Source organism: Glycine max, chromosome 17, assembly GCF_000004515.6.
Source record: "Glycine max cultivar Williams 82 chromosome 17, Glycine_max_v4.0, whole genome shotgun sequence".
NCBI lineage: Eukaryota > Viridiplantae > Streptophyta > Magnoliopsida > Fabales > Fabaceae > Glycine > Glycine max.
In genome coordinates, this window is record NC_038253.2 from 10,943,245 (window position 1) to 10,971,081 (window position 27,837).

A 27,837-nucleotide genomic window follows, 5' to 3' on the forward strand; every position below is an offset into this window, starting at 1 on the left:
AATAATTTTTTACACATTAATTTTTATAACAATCATATTAATATATTTATAATTTTAAAAAATAAAAAACAATAAATATTTCTTTTAATTTTAAATCCGTATAACGCATACAAATTTCACAATTTGTAAATTATATAATACTTACAGATTCTTTAATCCGAAAGACTTATACGTAAAAAAAAAAAAAAAGTACTCGGTGTACTTTCAATAACAATCACACCAGAATCATCACTTGCTGATGTATCTCCTTAACACTATTGTCTCGACTAAAACGGTCACAATGCATCCCTCCTCTCACAAAAATGAAAAAATGAAAAAATGAGAACAAACCAACACAATAAACCAATGATTACATAAAAAACGTTATTATTTAAAGGTAAAAGGAAGAAGAAACCAACCACGCACAAGTAATATGAGTGATACACCTAGCAATACCCACCAGTAGGCGGCTAGGGACATGTCAAAACAAAACCAGCCCTGCATCGAACATACAACTGTATTGTATTTGAAAAGAGATATTTATTTCCTGAAATCCTACAAATGAATCAAACATCTTTCATTATATCTTGAAAAGTTTATTTTAAAATGTAATTTTACATTCGAAAATGAGTATTTAGAATGTAATGAGAAATAACAAATAAAGAGGCGTAGGATTCCAATGTCTCAAAAGAAAATAACAAGAAAAGCAGCTGAGCAAGTGCTCCTTTTTGCAAACTCTTTTTTTCTTAATGCACCTTCCGAATATATATTTTTTAAAATATTCCCACTCTCATTTTGGAAAGAGTCATCCTTCTCCTTTCCTTTTCCCAAAGTTTCTCCTTTTTCTTCGCATTCTTTTTTCCCCCTCTTTTCATTCTCTCTTTGCCAAGAGTTGTTCTCTCCCTCTCTTTTCACTTTCACCACTTATTTACTCACTGCGGTGAATTCAGAGGAATTAATCCAAACAAAGCCTTACACCCATTTCCAAGAAGTTTCTCTCATCAATCATTTAAGCCCCTCCAGCTCAACTTTTGTTTTTTCTTTTCTAAATCAAATATATTTTGTACGAAAGAAATCTTGTTGAAATTAAATAAGATTGTTATAAACAATAAAATTCTTTTTTTTTAAATATTTTACATAATTATATATTCAAGACTTGAATCTAATTAAAATCTCTAATTATAATCCATGCGCTCAGTGGTCCACTCAACTTAGGATCATCATTTGTTTTTTTTAAAATAACAATTTTAACTATTCTTAAAATAATAATAACTTTTTTCCTTCTATTATATTTTAAGATAAATATTAAAATGTTTTAGAGAAAGGTCAATGACAATCTTTAACACTCTATATGTGATTAAGAGAAATTTATTAAAAATGAAATTTTATGGTGGGTCGAGCCACTTTTAAATGTGAAGAAAAAAATATTAAATAGAAAATTAAATCTATTAAAATTTTGTGAATAAACAAATAAAAATTAGAGAGAAAGTGTCATATATTATAACCAGCATTCTTCAATATTTTATACTTCTAAAATCTTAAGTTTTATAAACATTCATGCAAACACTCTTTATATCCATGTAAATTATCATTATTGTAATATATTTTTCATGCAAAATGCAAAAGTAATCTCTCTAACCTAATCCACCACCGTCCGTCCGAGGAAATTGCTCAAACAAAAGGTTAAAATTCGCGCACTTTCAGAGAAGCTTCTCTAAACTCTAATCCAAATCCACCAAACCTAGGTCGTTTGTTCTGTTCGTAAGTATTTACTAGTACTTTCTTGCTTACAACCGTATCTCTCTCGCTGAGCTTTACTTTCTGCTTCTCAAACTCTTTACAACAACCTTCAATTCTCTCGTCTCATGTGATCCCTAAAAAAGACTATCAAGGAATTAAAAGAGACAAAAACGACGAAAATACTCATCCTCATAAGCATGACTTCAGCGTCACCGGGTCATCGGAGAAAATTCTCCGGCAAGGACCCGCCGCGTAAACTCCAGCCGGAGAAACATTCCGTTCGTCGATTTGCACCCGCTCCTCTGACGCTTAAGCTTCCGTTGCAAAGCAGTAATGACTCTTTCCTTCGGCCGTCGAAGCTGTTGCTGAACGTTACCATCGAAAGCTGCTTGGGCGCCGTACAGGTGCTGTTGTCGCCGGAGGACACCGTCGCTGATTTGATAAAGGCTGCGTTGGCGTTCTACGAGAAGGAGAAGAGGAGGCCCTTCTTGAAGAACACTGATCCCAAGTGCTACGACCTTCACTTCTCTTCCTTCACCCTTGAAAGTAATTAGTAGTAATCTTTTTATCTTCATACTCACATGCAAGCATGGGCATGGCACCACTTTTTTTTTTTTTCCTTCTCATTTTTTGCAAATAACTTCATTATTTCATAAATTATACCTGTTGTTATAATTAAGTCTTACATAAAATTTACTATATCTAACCCAAAAACATTTTAGACAAATATAATCTGTCTTTTCAACTCTATCTAAGGGTTCTTATTCACGGGTCTCCCCTATGGCTAATTTAACGGTTGTTCCCACTTTTAACTCCTCATTAATTATTATTATGGACATCTTGTAACCACATTTCCTAGAGAATCATTATAGCTTCAAGAGGGGGTTTACATGTGATCGATACTGGATATATAGATCATCAAAATCATGTGTCGATCGGCGGACAACTTATATGATACCGAGTTTTTCGGCCTTGAATGCATGACTATGGATAAATAGTATGTATCAATAACATAATATGTTTAACATTTTATTTTTTATTTTCATGATGAATGTTATATTTTGTATGAGGTGGTGCAGGTTTGAAGGCAGATGATAAGTTAGTGAGCTTGGGGTCAAGGAATTTTTTTCTATGCTCTAAGCCTCCAAGCGCTACTTGCTTTGAGAAAAAGAATATGGCAATTGATTCTGCATTTCCTTGGATGGTATTCGTCCCACTGCTGCTTTAGATTGGGACCGTATGAATCTCAGTTTGATGAACAACACGCCCCTCTTTCAACGCTTTTATCCGGTCTGGCCTGATTGCCTTTTGTTGTGTACGCCCCTCAGTTTGATGAACATGGCAAGTGATATCAGAAGGTCATTTCTCATCATTTTTAAGGATAACTAACTATTTTTTTTAGAGTCCACATCAACAAAAAGATTTGACGACACCTGATGTGGCTCCTTGCTACTTGGACTTTACCCAGGAGTCGGGCTAATTATATATTCAATCAAATGATGTTAAGCATATTTCTTATTCGTTCTTATGAAACAATTCAATCAAATAATGTTAAGCATGTTTTTTATACGTTCTTGTGAAACAAATGAGTTTGTTTTTTATTTTTTATTTTGGAAAACTTTATGCAATTTCATGTGACAGTTCTTTCAATATCTCATCCATAGCTCAAGGAAAAAATTTGCATGAATTGAATTTTTTTAGAAAGATAGAGAGAAATGATTTTTTTTTTTGTCTTACCTTATATCTATCAATTTTATTGATGATTGATATTTATCGAAGAACTTAATTACTTGATTATCTTTAGTGAAATTTTTTTTCTAATTGTATTTTTTTATGCATACACTTAAAACTCAAGATTTTACTTAAAAAATCAAATTTAATTACTCTCGAACTTATAACTTATTGAAATATGTTTGGTTAAATAGTGTGATGGGTAAACAATGATTATCTTTTATGGCAAGATAAAAGAATTTATATCATATGTTTAATATGATTCTATGCAATCTAGTTTGGTTCAAGTAATGAATTTTGATCAAATAAAAAGATATTTTAATTTGATCAATTAAACAATGATTTTGATTCTATTAGAAACAAGTTAGGATTTAAAATATATTTGATAAAGGAAAATGATAAGTGTATGTATGATTGTCATTAAATGATAAAAATATTATCCTTTTAGAAAAGTTGTGTTTTATGATTATCAATTTATCATGATTCCAGTTGAATTAAAGGGAGGGGATATTCGATTAAGAAATAATGAAAATAGTATCAAAGATGAAGGATTAACAGCAAAGAACAAGAACGCAAAAAATATCAATATCAGGAGAAATCAAATGCAGAATAGTTTTTGTAATTGAGTTTCACTCCATGACTATATATTAATGGATTAAGCCCATTAAATTAAAACACAAGATCGTGATTCACAAAGTGTTGCAATCAATGGCGGATCTAAGACGGAGGTGCATTTTATTTATTTTCGGACAAGAGTTAGGGATTCAAATACATAAAATTAGAGGATGCAAAATATAAATTTTTTAAAAAACCGAATTTATTAAAATGAGGAGATGTATTGTGGGCTATGCTTCATGCTATCAAATTGGTTTCCTCTAGAGGTTTCAACTTTCAACAAGATCAATATTGAGAGTGATTTTCTAATCGTTATTAAAACAAGATAAATCTTTTTAACATAAATATATAATGTTGAAAATTTATTTTTGTATAATTTTTACTATGTTTTTTATTCCCACAAAATTGAAACATGGCATTTTTTTGTTTAGAGTAAAGTTTGGACATCCAAATATATGTGTATTGATTTTTCATATCAGTTATATATATGTGTAAGTGATGGAAAAAGTGATATTGTAGATTCAGAATCTGAAAAGATTTCAAATATTTTCAAAGAGAATAAAAAATATATTTTAATTAATATTAAACAATTTAATTGATGTCACATTATTATTTAATAGACACAGTATTTATTGAGTTTGAAAATAAAAGATAAAAATAAAAATTTAAAGATATAAATGATCAAAATAGAAAAATTCAAAGAAAATAAAAAATAATATTTTAATCTTCAAAATAAGATAAAGAATAAAATTTTTTAAAAATTAAAATAAAGAATAAAAGTATATTTTAGCTGCAGTAAAAAGAGAGAGAGAGAGAGTATATTTTAGTTAATTTTTTCATTTTAAAAAAGGGTTCACTAATTCCTTTCTTTTCTTGTGTGGATTGGTAACGACCCTTTCTTTAATCCATGGTTAAGTTGGCACAAGATTCTTAGCTTCTCCGAGTGTCTCTGTCTGTCTGCGGAATCCAAACCCTCCAAGGTTTCTTTCCTGTGCTCCTCCTCGTGTGGTGCACCTACGCACGAGGTTTTTGTAGCTACCACCGTGCCCAATTCACATCGCATGTTTCGAACGCTTTGTGCTGCAACTGAAATCGAAAATCAGAGAAAGCGGAGAAGAGAGAGAGAGCATGGCTGATCTCTTTGCGTGGCTCATCTCCTTCTTCATTCTTATTGCCTTAATTGTACTCGTCATTTACCAGGTCAGTCTACAAGCCCTAACTTGTTGCTTGTGTTTTTTTTTTTAAAATTTCTTGTTAAAGTCAACTTAGAAGCTATTTAAAGCGCCCCATTATCTGAAGATTGGTTCTTTATTTCAAGCATTTAACTGGGTATATGTCTAATTGTTTCACATGCAACTTTGATTAAACACTTAACAACTTCAAGGGAAGACACGTGGGATGAAAATTAGGGGTCTATGGGTTCTCATCTAGTTTCTAAAAATTTTAGACAAGCTTTAGGGGGAAGGGGCCCCATTTAAGTATTTTTCCTCAGAAAATGTTTTCAATGGACAGAATGCATGTGTCACTTATGATTCGTACTCAACAAATGTATAAACATTTAGTTTTAATGAAACATGGAAGTTCTAAGATTGGATGAGTATAATCATGATTAGGTTACATTACATTTGATGTTTATTATAGTTTTGAAAAGAGGTCTATTTACTGAAAATGACCTAATTTTGTTATGCTTTTATCTTTTCAAGTCTTCATGTTGATCTATTGAATATTCTTGGAGTTAGGAGTTTCATCTGTCTCTATGTCCATGTTCTGTTATTTTTCTGTTTCTGCTTCTGCTTCAGAGCCTTCTGAAGATTGTTAAGTGTTATTACCACCAAAATGCGACTTGTCATTAATATTTTATCCAGGAGTCTATAATGAACTTGGTTGTGTTTGGTGCACTGTCATCTTTTTTATCTGAGCTGATTTTGTTTAACACTTGTTGCAGTTAATGTGCCTGGCAGACCTAGAATTTGATTATATAAATCCATATGATTCCTCATCTCGAATAAACAAAGTGATATTGCCTGAATATATTATAGTAGGTGTCCTATTCGGCTTCTACCTTGTAACAGGGCATTGGATAATGTCATTGATCTGTGCTCCTTACCTCTACTACAATGTGAGATTGTAAGTTTTCTATCAAATTTAGAAATAAGCTGAGAAATTTTATTGTTTATGAAAGATACTGATTGCTGAATATTATGTTTTTAAGAAACCTTTAAGTGGAACTGCGGAAATAATCAATGTCTGCACACTATTTTAAGAGTGGATGGCAGCTTGAGTTAGAAATTTGAATTTTTTCATTCTTTGGCATTGTAGTAGTGTGACTACCCAGGAAAAGAGTAACTTATTGATGGCACAAGACAAGGCAACTTGATTGATATAATATAATAATATGCGGGTTGGTTTATGCTTCATGGAGTTGCTTATTTTTACTTCTAATCTAATAATTCCTTGATCTTCTAGACTTCTACCACTCATCTAGCTGTATAAATATGGAGTATATGTTATTATCTTCTTTAATTCATGTCTTGTAAAAGATCATTATAATTGGTTTAGTTTTTGTAGGAATTTGATAAACCGAATGAAATTGGGACAAGTGGTTCAGATTAACTTAGTTTGATTTCTAAATTTTGTGGATTAGTGAAGGCTAATTTAGTGCAGTTTCAGTCTCAAACTGAACCAAACTCGAAAATAGCATTAGCGTCCCTTATATTGTAAACCAGCCAAAGGAGTAATATACCCATGGTGCATGAGACAAACGAAGTCAATAGTTGTAAACAGGGTTTTGCTTCATTCATTATATAATTTCTAAGCAGGCCACATTTTTAGACGTGCTTGTTGGTTCTCAAATCTCATTACTTGAGGAAAAGACTTGATATCTGAATTAGTAACTAGGGCCAAGAGTGACCCTTGGATGTGCTTGCTGGAGTTCTTTAGGCACAGTCTGTGCACCTTGGATGTCCCTTGTCTGTCAAATAAAGCAGGAGTTGCCAGTTGTAGAGTTCAGTATCAGTTTCTCACTGACATCATCTAGTAGCGTTTGCCTGTGTGGTGTATGTCCCAGCTGCCATTTTGTTTAGTTAAGGATTTCTTATAGTTAGAGGAAATTAATGGGGATGACATGTTTTCTTGCTTTAGTCATCCTTGATATCTTGATATACTGGAATATGCTTAGTTTGGTCTTGCTAACTACACATTTCATTCCATTTGATCAGGTACAGACAAGGAAAACATCTGGTTGATGTCACAGAGATATTCAACTTGCTCCCTAAGGAAAAGAAGCAAAGGCTTTTCAAACTCTTCTATATTGTTTTTATCCTTTTCCTATCCTTATTTTGGTATGGTGACTAGAAAAAAAGGGCTAGTATTCATTAAAAAGAAGTGCTACATTAAGCTATTATTCTTACAAATGCTCTTTGGTGCAGGATGATCTACACATCTTTGGATGACCATGATGATTGATGGCTTGTTTTGTGCAGCAGCCGTGTGCGGTTGAGGGTAGCTAATTACGTCCCATATTCAATGCTATTTTGGACTAACGTGCAAAATTTAGGTTTGGGTTGCTGGCTTGTTTCCATTGTTGGACATGGACAATAGTATATGTGGTTCTGTATCTGTATAATACATTTCAAAGCAGTTTTTTGCCTGTTTGATTCATGCTGCTTGTAGCAAAGGCAAATTGCAAAATTCTTAACCTTGTAATTTACCTGTACGCTTAAATTTAAGTTATTTAAAAACACGTGATTATTATAAAAAAACAGTTATTTTTTTAATATATCAGGTAACTTTTGTGTGTTAATCTTGATCATTTGATGACATTAGTAAATACGCGGAATTAAAAACCATTTAGTTATCTTAATTTTTACATTTCAAACAGTTAAGTAGTATATAATTATAATTTCTCTCCTTGTGATTGTGTTTGTAGGGATGTCAATTCAGGTGTAACCTACCCAAATGGGACGGAAATTTTAATTATAATATTTATCTATTATATCGATAATGATTTTAGATTGATTGACAATATAATTTTTTTATATTAAAATTACACAGAAATTAAACAAATTAAATAATATATTTTTCATGTAAAAAATTAAATAATATATTTTTAACATTTTGATTAGCTTTTGCAAAGGAATAATTCATAATTCAAAGACACTAATGAGGAAAAGAAAATTAATATACTTTATATTTTTAATATTGTAAAGAGAAGTAAAATACAAGGTTGTGAAAGTAAAAACAAGTTTTCGGAATTTAGGCTAACAAAATTTATTAAATAAAAAGTAAAAAAAAATAATGTTACTAAGTACTTTTAATACTTGGTATTTTATATTTTTTTTTCTTTTTATCAGTAATAGCACACTTGGTCACTTAGATTAAATGTTTATTTCAGAATAAATGTTTATTTACCTGAAGAAATACACTCGAACGAGTATAAAACTTAGGAGAAGGAGGATCGAAACGGCATTGTGGTTGATGTTCCTTCATTCATCTTCATTTCTCTTGCAAGTAACTCTTCAGATTTTGGTTTTTTGTTCCCTATCCGCTCTCTCTTATTCACTTCTTGAACATGGCGGTGGCACCTTACACCACCGGTTCCGCACCTCGTTTTTCTCCTCCTCCTACTTCTAGGTTACAATCTCTCTCTCTCTTTCCTTCAAAATTATACAATTCACTCTTTAATTTGACTAATGCTTACTGTGTTCTTTCTTTTGCCGTTGCAGTGTTGCCACAAAGCTCTATTCCGGATTGAAACTTCAAGCTGCGAGTGTGTCTCATTCCCTCTCTTTGTTGTTATTTTTCAATCTCTCTATGTCTCTGTGCTTGCTGGCTCACCGTTTTCAATTCTAGGTTCTTTCCGAGCGGCAAGACCTAACGTAACCGCTGAATTTTATGGAAAAGTTCACAACACTCTTCACTGTCGGTAACCTTCACTCCCTATTTCCAATTCATCTTCCTTTCTTTTCGGTTATATGATTATTTTTTTTGGCGTGTGCCTTATTCAGAATTGGTGCATTCTTCGCTGCGCTAAACCTTGCTAGATTATTCCTAACATGAGTTTATGATATTTTGGATTTGAATTGCTACTCTTATTCCTCCATTTGTATTGGCGAGTAATTGATTAAATAACTAGAATTGTACGCTTGCGATTTACATCTTTTATGAGAGGAATAAGCTCTATTTCCTTCTTTTTTTCCTCTTCGTAACTCTTTTTTTTTCATGCGAGGTAAATTGTGTATTTGTCATGTTTTGCTCAGTTGATGTGCTCCATTTCTGCTATAGTATTTTGTTAATGAGCCTGGTAGGTTTACAGGCTCTAATTCCCTGAACCTGCAAATGTGACACTTCCACTCCAATACAGTTTTCCTTGCTTCTGGAAGCAAATCCTACTTATCTTATAATTATTGGTATTATTATTATTGGATTAGCGAGTAATTTTAAACAGCAACCAAGTTCATAGTGGCCATAACATGATATCATATATGATGGCAACTGAGAGTTAGGAGCAGTTACAATGTATTAAATATGTGTGTAATAGGGGGATAGGAGTGTTGTTTTTTTGGTAATTTGGACAGAGAACTCATCTCTGACTCTAGGGCTGCAAATTCTGCTGTATTCTATGTATTTTGTGTGATTTAATAATGCTATTCTTCAATTTAACAATTGGTGTTCTATCATTTTGGTCCTTCTTGCCGGATTCTAAAGTGGATGTTCTGTGGCAATTGAATTCATCATTTCACCATGACTAATGTGACTGAGCATATGTTGTTGGAGGAAAAATTTGAAGGGTTGAAGGCTAAAATTGATGCTTGCATGGAAGAAAAGATAGGATGTATGGAAATTTCCATGACTGAGATGCTGTTAAGGAAGGTGTTGGGCAAACATCCAAAGGATGAACATGAAAGTTCTAACTGCAATGAGAGAGATTCTTCCGGAAATGGGTCTAATTTGGATTATCATCACAGTTTTGGTGAAATATCGTGTGCCAGTAAAAAAGGTGGAAGGATAAAGAAGACCCAATTGGATGGACCACAAAGGCTAAAACCAATTTTGAAGTTCAGAGCAAGTGAGGTTGTCAAAATTAAATTGGAAAAACCAAGTATGGAAGAGTCAACAATCCATTGGTTTAATTTATTGAGAGAATTTGAGGCACCTTTGACTTCGGGAAAATTTATGGCAGCCTTGGTTGCAGGGTTTGAAAAGCAGAGGCCTGCGCCATGTAACACACCAAGATTGACAGAAATGAAAAGCAAGGGTTTATGCTTCAGGTGTGGAGAAAAATTCCATCCCTTATGTCCATGTGCAGAGAAACAATTAAGATTGTTAATTTTGGGATATAATGAAGCCCTAAATGAAGATGGAGAACTAATTGCTATTAAAGTGGCTAAAGAATGAGGAAGAACCAACTTCCTACTTTCAGCCTTGGAGACAGTTAGGGTAGTTATGAGCAGAAAGTAAAAGCAATTCCATATTAAAATAATAATAACTATCATTAGCAGTTATGTATATTATTAGAATATGTTGAATAGTAATGCCATGTTGACAGTCAAGGGCAGAAAGTTAGGAGCAATTACATAGGTGTGTAATAGGTAAATACGGGGGTAGGTGAGTGTTTTTTGGGTAATTTGGATAGAAAATTTGAACTCATCTCTATAGGAGCCTTTTACTATGGGACAACAAATTCTACTGTATTCTGTGATTTAATAATCCTGTTCTTCAATTTATCAATAGGTGTTCTATCAATATATCTTCAGTTTTACAGATGTGAATTTTAAAGAGCATTCTTAATAATCTTTGACCTAGTAAAAGTATGAATGCAACATGTTTTACACACTACTTGGGAGTGCACACTATGTTACACTTTGTAGAAGTGTTTGTCACAAATATTATATATTGTTGGAAACAAACTGATGCAAACTATACGCTTCTCATGTTTTCAGGTATGCTAACCACAATCCATCAATGGCACGTATTCGAATGATGCCCATAGGGACTCCTAAAGTCCCCTATAGGACACCTGGTGAAGGAACTTGGCAATGGGTTGATGTATGGAATGCCCTTGTAAGTTATTACACCTTGGTGTATGTTATTAATTTTCCACTTCTCACATAACAGATGCTGGTTTTCTTTGTATCACATAGGTATAGATCATTATTCACATGTGAACCTCAAGTTTCCTTTAGGTATTCATCTCTTTTTTAAAGTTAATTAGTACAAAAACTAGTGCATTATTGGTGCAGTATCGAGAACGTGTTATCTTCATTGGACAAGAGATAGATGAAGAATTTAGTAACCAAATATTGGCAACAATGCTGTATCTTGACAGTATAGATAACTCCAAGAAGCTTTATATGTACATCAATGGTCCTGGTGGTGATGTAAGTCTCTTATGGTTCTAGTGTTAAATGATAAATCAATTAAATCATTTATTCCTTGCTTCATGTTGATAATTAGTCATGGTTTTTAACTTGTTTAAGCTTACAAATTTTGCAGCTTACACCAAGCATGGCTATATATGACACCATGCAGAGCTTGCAAAGTCCTGTAGCCACCCACTGTGTTGGCTATGCTTATAGTCTTGCAGCATTTCTCCTTGCAGCTGGAGAAAAGGTACTGTATTATCACTATCTATTAATATTAATATTACCTATAGAAGTCAAGTCTATCCTAGTAAGGCTTTATATGATTAGAGATTTCTATTCTTAATATAATCAAACATGTCCTATGTTGTATGGACTTTAGGACCTTTTTTTTTACAGGAGAGTTGTCTCTATATCATACATGATATATTTGTGTATGATTAAAAATTATGCTTGACATCGTATACATTTGAAACAACACATTAAATCCTTATATACAATCCCCAAAAGAGAAAAATATATCAAGTGTCTTTCTCTTCTTCTGTGGCCAGCAAGAGCATGTCATAACCTTGTCTTTCATGAATGACCATATCATCAGTAATATCAATTATTGTACTGTATGTTACAATTGAAAAACTGATAAGTCTTGTAATGAACATTGAAATACTTTTTCAGCTATTAATTCCATCATAATTTTGATTCCTAAGCTTCCTTTTTTTGCTCCATTCTGTTGTGTTGCAACATCCAAGTCGAATAGATTTTATGCAGTTTGTGCCTTTAGCTCATTGTATTGAGTCCGTTGACCTCTCTAGTTTCATGAAATAGTTCTGATGATCTATTAATCTTTTTATGTTGTTCTGCTGTATTAAGAGTAATCGTTCTGCAATGCCTCTATCAAGAGTTGCCCTTACATCTCCAGCTGGAGCTGCTCGTGGACAGGTATGTCTGTCTTCTGTCTAAAGGACATCAATATCACCTCTGATGTATGAATGGGATTGATTTTACTTTGATGGTTAACATCATGAAAATTGTCAGGCCGATGACATTCAGAATGAAGCAAATGAACTTCTTAGAATCAGAGATTACCTTTTCAATGAGTTGTCTAAGAAAACAGGTCAGCCTCTTGAGAAGGTCAGTTCATCCAACAATGAAATACATGGAGATAAATGAGTTTGTGACTTCTGTTGTGGTTTGAATCTCATGATTGTATATTTGCTTGACTAACCAACTTCAAAGAAAGAAGAAAACATCTTTAAAAAAAATCATTAGCTTTTCCTTGTAGTTGAAGTCAAATTCAACTTTGACTTTCAACACTTATTTCTATGTCTCTTTTTCAGTTTTTCTATTTCACATCCATGTCCATTTTTTGCTTGTGTATCTTAATTCCTTCCTTCCCGGTATTTATATCACAGCTCGAGATCATAAGTTTTATTGATTACGAAGCTAATTTCTAATGCATCTCTTCAGATTACCAAAGACCTGAGCAGGATGAAACGCTTCAACGCACAGGAAGCTCTTGAATATGGTCTCATTGACCGAATTGTCAGGCCACCCCGCATTAAGGCTGATGCACCTCGCAAGGAGGCAGGCACAGGTCTTGGTTAAAAACATTTGGAACACGCATTACATAGTAACTAATATGGCTGAATCAAAATGTTTCTCATGTAATATTTGCTTCTTCAATTTTTGGAGTTTGTATAATAATATTTGGATAGTTAGAACCTGTTGGCTAGATATTGATTGTTTGTTTAGAAGTGAATGAATTTCAATTCTTATTCAGAGCAGTAAAGTAAGTAAAGTAAGGTTAATAAAGACGAAATAGTTGCTCAACACCCTCTTTCCAGTCCTAGTCCCATCCCATCTTACGTGATCATCTACCGAGCACCGGAGAGGCAGAATTTCCATATTAAAAGGATCATTTATTTAGTTGTATTGAAGAATCATTTTATTAAGAAGTTCTTACATGTTTGAACTTTGAAGAGCAAATAATAAAATGTTTTGTACCATTGAATAATGAATGAGCATTATCATATTAGTCATAGCATTAAAAATGAGAAATGTTACCCCACATTTTATTTTGTAAACACTTACTGCTAACAGTTTTTTTTTTTACTGAACTAATAGTCTTTTTAGAATACATGAATTTTTCTGATTTATTAAGAGCACAAGGGTGACAACCGGTGTAGTGTTGTGGTGTGGAAAGTGAGGAATTAGAAGATGTTTTAAGAGATTTTTTTTTAAATGGTATGGTGGAATTCATTAAAAAATATTCCTGAAAATGACTCAAAGGGAGAAGGAACCTCTTTCTTCATGGTTATTTAGGATAAGTTTGTTTAAATTTATTTGTTGAAATAAATGCATAGTTTAATAATAATTTGTTTAAATTTATTTGTTTATCAGTTTTTTCTTGTTTTAAGCAATTTTTCTGATTTTTAGTATATTTGTCTAAATTGCTTTTGTTTAAAAAAATAGTTTTATGCTTATTTTAAGAAGCAAATTTTATGTTTCTTAAAAAATATTTAATTTTTAAAGTTGATTTTTTTAAATTTAAACAAACTAATTCTTAATTCCTTTTCCTATCTTGGAGGTGTGGGATGAGTGGAGTGAGCTGGTGTTGACAGGGAGGAGTGGGTGGTGTGGCACAGTGACTTTTGATGGATCCTATAGAGATACACCTTGTGCTTCTTTAAGGATTTTTTTAAAATATTTGATCAGCCATTAAAAAAAATTAAGAGCACGATTCATTATTTTGTAAATTCTAATCAATTTTAGTTAATGTGTAAAATATATTAAAAATATTTTTCTGGGTAATTAACATTTGGCCCATGGTAAAGATATATGGCAGGTGAATATATATATATATATATATATATATATATATATATATATATATATATATATATATATATATATTCTGAGTTATCATTCAACTATACATCATTGTTGATATGACTTTTAAGAAAGTTATCATAAAAGTAAATAAACTAACATACATAAAAAGATTGAGATTTGATGATGATCTAAAACTATTTTATAGAAACTTGTTGTAGCTTCTATTTTTGGGTTATGTTTTTTTGGTAGTGGTGAATATTTGGAAACATGTTCCCAACTCTTACGAGTTCCTTCTATTAATGTAGATCATCCCACCAATGGATTCGAAACATAGTTATGGTTTGCATTGTCATTCTAAATATGCTAAAATTTTATATGAAACAGTTTAGCTTTTGCACATGAATAAGTTTGTGAACTAAAATGCATGACAAATAAACATAGGAAATGAGTTATTGGTAATCATTTGGAAAGTGGACCAAATTATGCAATTAGTAAATAAACGGAAAGTTCGAGTGTCGTGTCTACATGGACTAAGTTGTACTAAACAATTTGTGTAAAACCAAATGTTATAAGAAATGTATAATTTAATTTGATTAATTTTTAAGATAGGAATGAAAAAATTTAACGTTCAATACTAAACAAGGACATTAAAAACAAGGCAAAGTTCAAAGAGACAAAAACACAAACATTTTAAGGGCAAAAGAAGATTTAGTGCAAAATTTGTGGAAATGTTAGGTGTTTGGCTTACCAAAAGATCTCTTGATGTAATGTTAAGAATTTTTCACCATTCAATGCAATGTCAACTATTACCTTAATCAACTAATCCACTCTAGCACTCCCTCATGTGAAAAAGCCTAAATCACTTTCCGTTCTTAATCCCTTAGAAGGCTAAACCACATGGTTTAATTAAGAGCAATGGTTTATAAAAAGGCTAATCAACACCATTCTATCCCTAGATATGAGTTAATTAGAATCCCTTTTCAGTTCTTAGTATAAAAACATTTCCCAGTGATAATCAATTAATCACGCTATAACAAACATGCACATGGATGATCAAGCCATAAACAAAACAATAAACACAAAAAGAAAGCAATAACATTGAAATAACATTAAATGAGTAGTAAATCACAGATTTTTTTTGCATCCAAGCTCTCAATAATGGATAGGTTAGCCTCTCAGTGTCATGAGAGACTTTACAAAATGAGTATTAAAAGGAAAAATGGGTGAACAATGAAGAAAAATGGAAGAGAGGTCAATGAAATCATGTTTACACCCTTCTCAAAGCCCTAAAATGATGCCCCTGATCCTAAGAGAATGTGCCTTTTTATGATGGGCCATGAGCTTTTTTCTTGTCAGTTCACATAAAGCATTGCTCGATAGGAGAATACAACTCCCTGGGTGAGCTCTTTGTGAATTCCAAAAGTCACCACTCTGTAGGCTTGATCCGCTAGGCGTGATCCATTCGTTGAGTGAGTTTTTCAGAAATCCCAAAAATTAAGTCTAATTTCTTCCACCCAGTGAGATCTGCTTGCTGGTCAAGCTACACTTGCTAGGTGAGTTCTACAAAATGACCTAGCTCTCTTCTTTCATTCTTGAGCTGCAACGTGACCTTCTTTGCACGAACCTCCTTGTTAGGCAAGCTCTATTCTCTAGCAACTTCTTTCTCTCTCTATGACTAGCACTCTGCTAATAAATGCTAAAAATTCATGTATAACAAGTAGAATCTAAGAAAGCATTAAATTCTAACTAACTAGGACAAAATTAAACAATAATTAAGGAAAAAGTATATATTTGTTGTGTAAAATGAGTGCACAAAATAAGCATGCACAACAATCATCAACTACCTTTTTTCTTCTTCTTTTTTCTTTTTTAAATGTAAGTTTGTTGCATGATCTATTTCATAACAAGAGAATATATGAGTTGTGTTGTGTCTATAGAGAAAGATGTTCTAGTAGACCAAAAACCCAATATTGCTTTAGAGTTAAGGCCAAGGGTACTTCATAAACATTCTCCTCCTCTAACTCATCGAGCGTCTTCTCAAGACAAAATCATGACGAAGTCACTACGTACCAAAACGGATAATACCTCTTATGTTGTCATCTAATAATTGCGAAATTTGAGTTAATTTAATAGTTATTTTTGGTTAAGAATGATTACAATTTCTTCACTTTACTATTGTTTTTAATGAAATAATGAAGAAATTAATATCTTTGCAATTTTTTATCAGTAGAAGTAAAAAGAAGAAGATTTTAAGTGCTTTAGAGGAAAATTGATGCAGAAACTAAAAGAAAAAACCTTAAAGAAAAGTTGAAAGAATTGGACAGCTCTCTTAGTGCATAAGACCGGCTCAACACGTCTGTTCGCTTAGCGACCAGCTCACGCTTAGCATGAAGAAGGCCCACGAGAAAGCCCAAGGTCGCGCTTAGCACGAACACCGTGCTAAGCGCATGATTAAACCGACATTCTCCCTAAACCCAGAAGTGCGCGCTCAGCACGAAGTCAGTGTGAAAAGTAAACTACTTTAGGCCTATAAAAGGAGTAAGAAGCAGGAGGGGAAGACACACCGAGTCTGAGAGCTTGAAAATATCCAAAGCCTGAGCATCTCTAATAGGGGAAATCCTCTTTCTCTAGCCATTCCTCCCTTATTTCTTTTAGCCATCCAATCCCTTCTTCCATCCACATTAGCCCCTAAAGTGTAAAGTCTCTCATGGTGAGAGGCTAAACTCCCATTGTTGGCAGGCAAACTCTTGAAATGCAACTCTTTCTATTATCTATTTAATACAATTTTGTTTTTACTACTCTTTTCTCTGTACTTCTCTATTTATTATGAGTTGATTATTCATATAGTGTTTAAGGGATAATGCATTGAAAAATGGTTATTTTTCTAAAGAACTATGGAAGAATATCTAAATGAAATCATTGCTAGAAATAAATTGACATTCGTTTAGCCTATTTCATACATTTCTGATCTTAATGCGATTTATTATTTTTATCTTTGTAAAGAAAGTTGGGAGAAAAAAATAAATAAATTAGGCTCTTTATGTGGGAAACCAAATATAGAGTGTCTTAGTAGATGTGGGTGGAAACAAGGATTTCATTAGATAGAGAAAATCATTAACTTGCATCACAAGTAGTTTTGACATGTTATGCCCCCAACATAATCACATTCTGAAATCATCTTTTTGCATTTAAATTATTGTTTTTTTTCTTGCTATCTGTTTCTTTTCCTTTCCCCCCAAATTTTTACACTTACAATTTATTATCTCTTCTACTTCTTCTAATTGTTTAATAATTGAGTTTGCATCACTTTAAGTAAAATCAAAATCCTTGTGAATTCGACACTCAGATTTGTGAGTCTTTTACTACTTAAAATGAATTGACACATTTGCCAACAAGTTAACATGTGGATTCAAGGTGGGAATATTGGTGCTAGAAGGGGACTAGGTCACTCTTTACCCTTAGCCACAACTAGGGAGCTTGTTTAACTCGAAAGTTTTTGTTGGATAAAAAAGTTGTTTTAAATTTTACTACTATTTTTTTAAAATAAAAATAATTAAACATAAATCACTTCACCTTAAAATCAATTTTACAAACGAGTTACCTTATATGTACTTACATTATAAAGGTAGCATGGTTGACTAGATCAAACACTTTTACAAATTATATTAAGCTTTCACAATGATTAAAAAAAATACAAAAGAAAGCTAATTAGAAGCTAATACTAATCATACAAAAATACTTCATTTAAGAAAAACTAGATCCAAGTTAAACCATAGTTTCACTTCCAATTCACATGTCTATGCCATATTTATCCCAGTAGCTCTCCTCAATCCATCCTTTGTAGACCTTCACGATGAAGCTTTCAATTCTTGTCTTCAGATTATCATCGGATTCTTCTTGCTCTTGCGTTGTAATTTCATCAACATTGTCTACACTTTCATCTTCAATATTAAATAGAGATTTATGATATCCATCGTTACTTTCATCAACTTTATCATACGTTGCATTCTCTAAAAAGCCACCTTGTGCTTCTCCCGCTACTTCAAAAAAAGATGGTAGTAAAGGCGAAGCCATGTCAACTTCTGCTAAAGATGATTTGCGACTTCCCACGAGAATAGAGAAAATTATCGTGTTAATCACAAAAAACACAAGCAAAGAGGTTGATGACTTTGAATTGTGAACCGAGATTCCAACTATGCACAAAATTACAGGTATTACTACTAGTATCCTATCCATATCTACAAAAACTATTTAATGATCATGTTTTGATGTACTTGTGTACCAACTTCGAATATCGCGATGTATATATAGTGAATTTTTGTTCAATATTTTATGAGGTTTTCTTAATAAAGTCGCTTAGGGGATTATTTCTAGGAAAGATTCATGTAGTGTGTGTGTCAATGAAACGCGTACTTATGTTCCAAGTAATGGAAGCCTCCAAGCATTAATGATCATTGATCAAGAAGTTATTAAGTTTAATGTCTCCTTTTTACGCTGTAGGAAATTTCCTGGCGGCACAGCGAGCTGTGGCTTGCAAAGACGTTATATAGTTTGGCAAATGACTCGGAACATTAGCAGTTCATCATTTTTTGCGGGGACTTCTCCAAACGCAAAATTCCAAAAGTGAGATTTTTTTATATATTTTATGTACGGAATAATATATATATATATATATATATATATATATATATATATATATATATAATTATTTGATTATATAAACTAAAATCATTTTATTATATTTTTATTAAATTAAATTAATAAAAAATAACATTTAATTTGTTTTAAATTCAAGGATAATAATGTCATTATAACGATAATATTTGTAAAATAATAGAACTTGTTAGAACTTTAAATGAAATATGGTTTAATTCTTTTACCGTTTCCCATGGCCGGATGACAAAAATATCCATACCAGCTCAGTAAAATTCAAAATAGACAGATGATGGATAATTAAGTGGGTATTTATAGATAATTTAAACTAGTATTTTCACAAGGAAGGGGCAAATAAGGTACTGTGCGGCTGTGCCCATGGGTACCCGTTATTATAAAATTACTTTTAAATCCTTGCTTAAATATATAATACAACCTTTATTGTTAAATTATTACTATCATTTATCAAATATATTTCATGCTTTTTTAGTCTTATATATTTTTAAAAAATGACAAAATAATTAAAATTATGGTTAAAATGTTTAGGTCCATTTGGAGTAGTTTTTAGTTATGAATTTCATTTTTTTATAAAAAAAACTAGTTTTTAGTTTTTAAATTTTAGTTTTAGTTTTTTCTTTCATTTTTATTTTCAAAATCATCTCATTTTAAATGTTTCCTATCCTATTAAAATTAGTTTTAGAGTGTATTTTTTGTGTGATGATAACAGTAATAACAATGTGACAACAACAATGAACGTCAACAATTAATACAACAACAATGGTGGTGATAGCATTGTTGGTAGGAATGGTGGCAGTGGTGGTGTTGTTGTTGTTGTTGGTAGTGGTGTCGACGACAATAGCGATGATATTGTTGACTATAATCAGTGGTAGTGATAACAATGGTGTTAATGCTTGTGTCAAGTGTTGTAGCATAGTAGTAATAGAAAGGACCATATCAAATATAGTGTGTGCTTTTTTAAAAACTAAAAATCTATCCACAAAACATTTTTTAATGAATGTCTAAGTGTTTCAAAAATGAGTTTAAAATCATTTCAACTTTATTATTGTCAAATGTATTTTATTTTCAAAATTACATTTAAAAATTAAAAACCAAAAACTAAAAATTCATAACAACCTCAAATGAACCCTTAAATTTACTTTTGTTTTACTAAATATCCAAATTCGGACCCTATAAAATGTGGGCATAAGTTTCTACTGAAAATTTGAACCTTCCTGTTGTGAGGGACTAACAATCTCTTTTGTTATACCCATCTCTTGTTGGTAAGTACAATTTAATTTGAATGAGAAAATAATAAGGTATTCATAATAATTAATTTTGAAGACTTGTGTTTTTGGGAGGTCTGTTGTGAATGGTTCATCCACCTTATTAGGTGTTGGGTGTGGGAGCAATTGTCCCCACAAAATTTCCTTTTTTACATGATATATATAATAATAATTATTTTTTTCCCATAAAAAAAATAGTTTTGCCCTTATAAAATGTGGGCATAAGCTTCTAATGTAAATTTGAATCTTCATTCATTGTGTTGTGTGGGATTAACCTTATTAGGTGTGGGAGTAATTGTCTCCACAAGATTTCCTTTTTTACATTTTATATATATATATATATATATATATATATATATATAATATTTATTTTTTCCTCCCATAAAAAAATTAGTTTTGCTCCCATGAAACATTTTTTTTCTTTAAACGAATGTAAAAAATTATAAGAGATAAAAGAGAGAATATATTGGTATTAAACTTTATCACTTTATTTTTTAAAATTTTTATAGTATTGACAATGAAAAAATCATACAATATTTTAAAAATATGTAAAGAGAAATTGTAATTTATAAAAAAAAACATAGGTATTTTATAGATTTTTTTTGCTATATATTGCGTATTTTGTAAAAATTGAATTATTTTTTCTTTGAAAATATTATAAATTTTTTTGCCCGCTAGAAAGAATTTTTGGATATGCCACTGCCTGTTGTCCAGGGTTTATTAAAAAACATATTCATAATAATAACACTAGTTAATACAATTTAAATTTAAAAATAGTCATAGTTGCTATAATAAAAATAAATTAAATTGAGAAATTATAAAATTTGAAAATATATCTACACTCTGATAAATTGTGTGTAGAGAGATCACCGTGCAACGAGAGAAATGAAAAAAAAAATGAATTAACTGAGTTGGAAAAGTGAGGATATTACTATCTAAAATTGAAAATATAGGAGTAGATCAAATGTGTAGTACATGTCTACATGTTTTACCTAAATCAACTACCCATTTAACTAAGTTGTCATTTAATCAACGTTACATTTTAAAAAAAAAAAACAGAGATCTACTCTTACCTGTGCAAGGGTGTACTAGTTTTTTTTTTTTTTGACAAAAGGGTGTGTAGTAGTTTTGTGCATGTAATATGGTAGTAAACCCTGAAATGAGTGACCCTTTTTTTTTTTTTGCTGTATTCCTGCTTTTTTTGCAGTATCAATGAGTGACCTCCTTCACCAAAAAAAATGAGTGACATTCTAATGCTATAAAGAGGAAGAGAATACATTTCCCAATTTTTATTTTTAGTTTAATATAACAATGACAATAAAGTTTTCTAGTTCACCCATGAGATCATGTAAACTATTCAAATCCCTCCTTCCTCACCCCTAAGTCAATCTTAATGGTTGGAGAATATAATTATCTATGAATAAAACCTCGCATGCATATCCAATATAATTAATTAAGAACTAGCTAGAAGTGGGAGAAGCCGAGTGGGTCACATAGTGTGAGACAGGGACATGGACCGAACAACTTCACTTCTTTGCAAGATTAAACTAATCCAAAGTAGTGGGTGGGGTTGGCTCAAAATATCACTCTCAAACAACTTCCCCTTCCACAAAAATTTATATTACCCAGAAAAATAATAAAACAAAAAAACTATTGCAAACCAACGGGTGTCAAACCAAGGTTCAAGAAACATTTATATATATACAAGACAATAGATTGAGGTTACGTGCCCGAAGATTATGGCCGTTGACAAAATTAAAATAATTCAAAGCAAATGCCAAACCCAGCTTCACGGCACATTTATCTACATAAAGACAAACCTGCATCAAGAATAATACGGCCATTATCGGCAAAACACCCCTAGATTGTCGGAAGAGAGCTAAAATCATAGAATAAAACCAACGGTGTCCAAAAATTTATTTAGATATATACAGCATATTTATAGTAAGGATTAAATACGTTCTCAGATTCAAACATAGAAGAAAATTAACAACGTCTTTTATAATTTATATTATGTTATATTGCTATTAGTTTCTCGATTCTCAATTTACAAGACATGGGAACTAACAGATTGAGTTTTTAACAGATCAAGAATCTTATGTGGTTACAAGGTGTACAATAATTATAGAAATGGTCATTCTCAAATTAAGAATATTGTCTTAATAGAAATAACGTGGATTGCGCAATCTATCACTCCAAAGGGAAGATGGATTCTCATGAATAACTATCACATCAAAGTGTTGTTCATGTCACAACATCAGCATTAAAAGCATACCTAATCAGCCAACTCAAATTCTACAAGAACAGGAAGCTGGTAAACCTCTGAAAACAATGCTGGTCCCGGTAGAAAGTCAACAATTACAGACACAACAAACAACGGAAAGCAAAGCCAACAACTAGGAATCCATCACATTACAATGTTGTCAGCAGTAAATGTAAATTCAGATGGAATGAAGATCTATAAGTTAATTACCCTGCAGGAAGCGACACGTTAATGTCAGCTGGCTTATTCTTGGCCTCTGCTGGCATAGCAGACCAATTATCGTTTCGGATGGAAGACGCTGCTGATAGAATTGGCACTGGATCAAGGGTAGAGATTGGAACAACTGCAGCTGGTATCACACTTGTTATAACCTCATGTCTCTGTTTTCTTGGCTTCTGCTCATGCTGGTTTCCTGCCAGAAAACTTCCTACCACTACCTGATACATATCAATCAATTGGAAAATAGAAAGAAGTCAGAATCATGTACCCTTGTTATTGAATACTAAATTTTCATCTAATGCATGCTACTAGTATGTTTGTGAAATTGAATACATTACCTGCACAGGACTTGCAGCCACCAACAGACCAGCTACTCCACCACCTACAACACGTCCATCAGGGCTTGCCAAAGATACACTCATGCCACCGGATCTGCTTCGTGTTCCTCCGCTTTCACTTGGCATGAATGAGCCGGATAAAGACAGAATTTCAAACCGTCCCTGTAGAAACAGCAGAAAGAAAGATTAGATTTCTTCTTGTGATAGACAATAGTAGTTTTAGAAGGATAAAGAGATAGTAATACTTTCAAATATGAATGCAGAGTGAAAAGAACTTAACAGGTCGAGCTAGAGTTTTCACTGGGTTTAATGAAACTATTGTAAGGTAAGTAGTAGTAGCAGTAGCCATGAGTAATACACTGCAACTACATATCCAAAGACAAAAGCATGAAAAATAAATGATATGCTAGAAATGAAATGCAAAAACAAAGTTCAGAAAGGCAGGAGTGGTAGCATTCTTTACTGTCCAGATTATTAAATTGTAGAATTAGATGAAAAATTCTCTTCTCACATCATTCAGAAATGTTGAAGATATACTTTTGTAACTGCATAATATTTTATTTTTTAGTTTTTAATATAGGATTTGGTAAATAAGTTGGTTTCCTATATTATTTCAGGAGTAAAACAGTTTTAATAGATTAGCCTAGTCAATAAGTGGTTCCTATCTTTAAGGAGAAAATTAGTTTTAATATTCTGTTTTGCTAATATCTTGTTATCTAACTAGTTTATCTTTTACTATTTATTGTATCGTTGCTGAGAACAATTTGAATTAGAATAGAATAATTTTATTTCCTCCACATATGTATTGTCTCTCTTCTCTCCTCTGTTCTCTTATAATTTCCTCCACAAAACCAACAAGAAACAATTCAATAAGTTTAGGGATTCAAACAAATCTGCCAGGCTCCTGAGCATTTTCCAATATAATTTTTTATTGAAACTAGAGTTTCCACTAGATTGTACACAATCTCATAAGAACAACTCTAATATGCAGTCAAAGAAAATCCAATAATTCAGAGGATAACAGGGTGGCAGGCATATAATCTTCCTCTATGAGAGATACTATAAAATAACACAAAATAAAGTCAATGTTTTTTCCATGGAATAACATGATACTATCAAATTGCACAAATGTTTCACCTCATATGTCAGTGTGCCCCCAGAAGAATCGGGCTGACGAAGTGTGACACTTGATATGACCCCATTAGCTGAAAGAATGCATATAGCTCGCGGCCCTTGCTGAGAAAATGATATTACCTTCATAGTAACATCCTAAAATAACCAAAAGAAAAGTAGTTTGTCACTTGTCAACCATCATATAAAATATTTTCCAGTTACCAGTCAAAAAGAAAACGAATACAGTGATTCCTGGAAATTAACAAGTCATTAATCATATACTCTCTCTGGTTGTCATTCTTTTGATAATTAATCACTTCATATGGCAAAAGGCATGCATGTAACTTAGGCCTTGTCATCTCACCAATGAAAAGATTGTAAAACTGGCCACAGAGGAAACATTTGAAAGGGGAAAGGATAAAAAAAAAAATCATAGATGCAATGACTATTTTTGGTGAAAGTTGTGCTTCCACCCAAGAAAAATGTCAGATAATACTATTCCACCAATAATTTTGGCTATTCCCTGACCATAAATATCAGAAATGTTAATTTGCATTGCACAACAAGAGCACAGCATATATAAGGCAATAGATATTTCTGACACTTACCTCCCCAGAATTAACAGTGATGATATGGGGAGTAAAATTAGCACCAACTGAGCATGCAACCCATTCACCTAAAAAGGGTAAAAAAAATCATTAATTAACAAAAAAATTGGGAATGAGAAAGTCTCAGTTTCTATTACAAGGCATTTGTAATATAGGCCAAATAAAGCATGGGAATATTTATACTACAGTTACAATTTAAAAAGTTGAAACATAATTTTGTCGTAGCTTCATGAAACAATCTTCATAGTGCATGTCAAGAACTAATTGTTATTTTCAATAGATGCAAATCAAATTTAAAACCCAGCATAAGGTTGGGTTTTAAAAATACCAAAAACCCTTTGCAAAATAATTCAAAAAATTATTTTATGATGCTTATTGCAAAAGCTACCCATTCCAATGGCAAGCTTTAACCAAGAGTTTTCGTAGAAATTTAAATCTTCCATATGTAAATGCAAATTGGGAAAACTTGCTTTCCTCAGCAAAAATAGAAGCTTATATCATTTTTTTTTTTAAAAAAAAGCAGAAAGGTAAGCACATATTGAATAGGCAAAAAAAAAAAAGTGGCTAAAGGGAATAATAAATTTGAAAATAATAATGCTCTATGAAAACCAGTTTGTGAAAAGTGGTCTTCAGATATTGATCATGCATCTAATACATATCAAATATCATATTACTATCTTATACCCAGAAAATAACTTCATGAAGCCTAGTCTATTGTTTGGTGATTTTTTATATTGAATTGAAAAATAGACTTCCTGGCTAATACGTTTACACTCTTCGATCAAACAGTTTGTTACTTTGTTAATTTCCCATTTAAATCTCAGAAAATAATATTAGCTTGCATGCAAGAGTAGCCCAACAAACAATCCTATCCATATTAGCCTTGTCATCCAGTAAGCAGTAGTAGCAGAAAGAAGGACCACGTAATTGCATTGCATCACCTATCAACAACTAAGTAGTACTAAATAGCGGAGCATGATGTCAACTTGGTCTTAGGACCTTTCTTGACAAACACACAGTGAGTGAGTGCACAACAATATTAAAGTCCTTCCATATCACTCTACACCTAGCCAACACAACTCCTAGAAAGCAACACCCACAACACTAGCATTCTAGTACCACAAACACAAAAACAAAATAACTACAAAAAACGAAACCCCTCAAAATAAAATAAATCAGCAATTTTATTTCCCTCCTATAAGTTGTTCCCCGTGAGTTGCAGATTTTAGTACCTAACATAGTACGTAGAAAGATTTGGATTGGATCAGTTTGAACGAACGAACTGCCAAAACGACGGACATAACGAGATTCCACCGACCCACAAAGCTAACTCACTTTTTCAGGACAACAATCAAAGGTCCCACACTCCCTCTCATCTCATTCCACTTCCCTATAACCCATTTTCTCATTCCTATTTTCCATTTTCCAACACTAACAACAAAGTACTACCACTTCAACTCAGGTTATTTCTTCTTCTTTTTTAATAAATGTCATGAATTTTTATTTATTTTGATGATTAATTTATTAATTTTATCAATAAAAATATCAATTGAGAGATTGAAACTCATAATCTTTATTTTCCTTCTTCTTTCTTTACCACCTATTTGGTCAACCTTATGAATATCACGAATAAAAGAGAAATAGAATTTTCTTTACTACTTACCTAAATTCTCCAACTCGAATTTGGCTTTGCTCACGGAGCTAGTTGGTTTTATTTTTCCGCGCTTCTCCGACGAGAAATCGATCACCGGCGGCAACGGAGCGGAGGAAGATATCGGCTTCGGAGACAGCGCCATGGTCACCGACCCATCCGGTGCGTACTTTCTCGGCCGGCCCCTCTTCTTTTTCGCCGGCATCTTCGCCGGATACGCCTCCATCGCCGCCGTGTGTGGCGGATGTGGCGACGGCGGAACACTTCCCGCCGTCGCCGGAATCTGCGTCGTGGATCCGCTTGCCGGAGCCGGGTTGTCGGTCCTCGGAGCTACATGGTAGTCCGACGGAGCATCCGATCCCACCAGCGTAACGCCGCCGCTAACACCGCCACTGGTCTCCATGTTCAAACACTTGAGAAGTAGTACCACTCACACGTAACATAAAGTAAAACCACACATCAATATCTCATATTTTTTCTTCTTCTTCAAACTCAATCACCCAAAACTTCTACTACTATGCTATGCTGCTGGGAAATGATTTTTTTTCTTTTAGAAAAGATGAAAAATTTAAGCCAGGAAATGAGAAAAATCAAAATTAAAAGCTAGCTTGAGGAGCTGGGCATGAAACAAGATGTGGAAAATCTTCACCTTTGCACCATTTGCGTAAATTTCGTCATTAAAAATAAATTAGCAGGATTGGATGAAATCGAAAAATAAAAATTATGAGCTGAAATTTTGTGGGAGAAAATACTAATATGTGAGTTTTGAGAAGAAGAAAAAAATAGATGGGAAAATATTGTGCAGAAAGAAAGAGTGAAATTTGAAATATTTTGAGTTTCCAAGGGAAATGAAAATGGCCAGATAAAATGAATCCTTTGTTTTTGTTGTTCAGGTAATTGGGTTCCTAACTTTCCTAAGACTGTCCAAATTGAGATTAAAAAATAAAGGGGAGGAAAAGGAGATATACTGAACTGGGGGCATTAAAAATTATTTTAATGAATTAATATTTAATGCCGGAAATAATATTTTAACGGAAATAATTATTTGGTTTTGGTTGGAATCTGGTGGAGAAATGTATAAAATAGTATTAAAGTTGTTGGGAGGGGCTTTCTTTTTCTTTCCCCATTTTAAAAATATATAATAATGTGTGAATATGGACAAAGGGGAAAAAAAAGAAAGAAAAAATAAAGAAAAGAATCACCACACGTTACCATATGATTTTATTAGGTGAATGAAAAAGTAAAATAGGTTGCCAAGAAACAAAGAAACTATCTTGGAAAGGAAAAGAAAGGCATGGTAGACAGTCTATTAAGGCAAGCCATGTATGACAATATCATAATAGCCATTAGGCAAATAGCAAGTTAGGGTCATGGCATCAATTGTATGTAATAAGTATCACTCCATGTTTGAGATTGTAGATGCTATTTTATTTATATACAAAAAAATCATG

General features: G+C 32.4%; 5 protein-coding genes across 6 annotated transcripts; 4 read left to right on the plus strand and 1 right to left on the minus strand.

Moving 5' to 3' along the window:
* The first annotated feature begins 1,659 nt into the window (after positions 1-1,659).
* LOC100786268 (uncharacterized) lies at positions 1,660-3,286 on the plus strand. The gene is made up of 2 exons (XM_003550843.5): positions 1,660-2,265; positions 2,799-3,286. The coding sequence occupies exons 1-2, from the start codon at positions 1,917-1,919 to the stop codon at positions 2,945-2,947; spliced, it is 498 nt and encodes a 165-aa protein (XP_003550891.1). The 5' UTR covers positions 1,660-1,916; the 3' UTR covers positions 2,948-3,286.
* A 1,658-nt stretch (positions 3,287-4,944) lies between these two features.
* Positions 4,945-7,617, plus strand: LOC100306019 (uncharacterized). The gene is given in 4 exon segments (NM_001249428.2): positions 4,945-5,265; positions 6,011-6,192; positions 7,284-7,406; positions 7,494-7,617. Coding segments are annotated over 4 exon segments (414 nt in total). The 5' UTR covers positions 4,945-5,193; the 3' UTR covers positions 7,531-7,617.
* An 846-nt stretch (positions 7,618-8,463) lies between these two features.
* On the plus strand, positions 8,464-13,158 carry LOC100793679 (ATP-dependent Clp protease proteolytic subunit-related protein 2, chloroplastic). Of its 2 annotated transcripts, none has more exons than XM_003549843.4 (9): positions 8,464-8,697; positions 8,790-8,833; positions 8,917-8,989; positions 11,007-11,127; positions 11,307-11,444; positions 11,560-11,676; positions 12,297-12,365; positions 12,462-12,557; positions 12,894-13,158. In XM_003549843.4, exons 1-9 carry the CDS (start codon positions 8,636-8,638, stop codon positions 13,029-13,031), a joined length of 858 nt encoding a protein of 285 aa, XP_003549891.3. In that variant the 5' UTR covers positions 8,464-8,635; the 3' UTR covers positions 13,032-13,158. The 2 variants fall into 2 exon arrangements, with proteins under 2 accessions (XP_003549891.3, XP_006600819.3); XM_006600756.4 differs by having other exon boundaries at positions 8,481-8,697; positions 12,462-12,540.
* Positions 9,001-10,740, plus strand: LOC121173833 (uncharacterized). The gene is made up of 2 exons (XM_041011200.1): positions 9,001-10,165; positions 10,259-10,740. The coding sequence occupies exons 1-2, from the start codon at positions 9,808-9,810 to the stop codon at positions 10,459-10,461; spliced, it is 561 nt and encodes a 186-aa protein (XP_040867134.1). The 5' UTR covers positions 9,001-9,807; the 3' UTR covers positions 10,462-10,740.
* Positions 13,159-21,706: 8,548 nt separating the features above from the next.
* Positions 21,707-27,327, minus strand: LOC100794202 (AT-hook motif nuclear-localized protein 1). The gene is made up of 6 exons (XM_003549844.5): positions 26,399-27,327; positions 24,736-24,803; positions 24,152-24,283; positions 23,015-23,176; positions 22,668-22,894; positions 21,707-22,014 (listed from the first exon to the last, which is right to left on the minus strand). Exons 1-6 carry the CDS (start codon positions 26,787-26,789, stop codon positions 21,999-22,001), a joined length of 996 nt encoding a protein of 331 aa, XP_003549892.1. The 5' UTR covers positions 26,790-27,327; the 3' UTR covers positions 21,707-21,998.
* Between the last annotated feature and the right edge of the window lie 510 nt (positions 27,328-27,837).

What these genes read in the sequence shown, in the direction of transcription:
- LOC100786268 (XM_003550843.5), top strand. Translation starts at nt 1,917, where the DNA reads ATGACTTCAGCGTCACCGGGTCATCGGAGAAAATTCTCCGGCAAGGAC. An exon ending in CTCTTCCTTCACCCTTGAAA is followed by an intron (nt 2,266 to 2,798) that starts GTAATTAGTAGT and finishes GAGGTGGTGCAG; the next exon opens with GTTTGAAGGCAGATGATAAG.
- LOC100793679 (XM_003549843.4), top strand. Translation starts at nt 8,636, where the DNA reads ATGGCGGTGGCACCTTACACCACCGGTTCCGCACCTCGTTTTTCTCCT. An exon ending in TCTCCTCCTCCTACTTCTAG is followed by an intron (nt 8,698 to 8,789) that starts GTTACAATCTCT and finishes TTGCCGTTGCAG; the next exon opens with TGTTGCCACAAAGCTCTATT. An exon ending in TCCTTGCAGCTGGAGAAAAG is followed by an intron (nt 11,677 to 12,296) that starts GTACTGTATTAT and finishes TGCTGTATTAAG; the next exon opens with AGTAATCGTTCTGCAATGCC.
- LOC121173833 (XM_041011200.1), top strand. Translation starts at nt 9,808, where the DNA reads ATGACTAATGTGACTGAGCATATGTTGTTGGAGGAAAAATTTGAAGGG. An exon ending in AATTAAATTGGAAAAACCAA is followed by an intron (nt 10,166 to 10,258) that starts GTATGGAAGAGT and finishes CCTTGGTTGCAG; the next exon opens with GGTTTGAAAAGCAGAGGCCT.
- LOC100794202 (XM_003549844.5), bottom strand. Translation starts at nt 26,789, where the DNA reads ATGGAGACCAGTGGCGGTGTTAGCGGCGGCGTTACGCTGGTGGGATCG. An exon ending in ATTCGAGTTGGAGAATTTAG is followed by an intron (nt 24,804 to 26,398) that starts GTAAGTAGTAAA and finishes TACCCTTTTTAG; the next exon opens with GTGAATGGGTTGCATGCTCA. An exon ending in GGGGCACACTGACATATGAG is followed by an intron (nt 23,177 to 24,151) that starts GTGAAACATTTG and finishes CTGTTTCTACAG; the next exon opens with GGACGGTTTGAAATTCTGTC.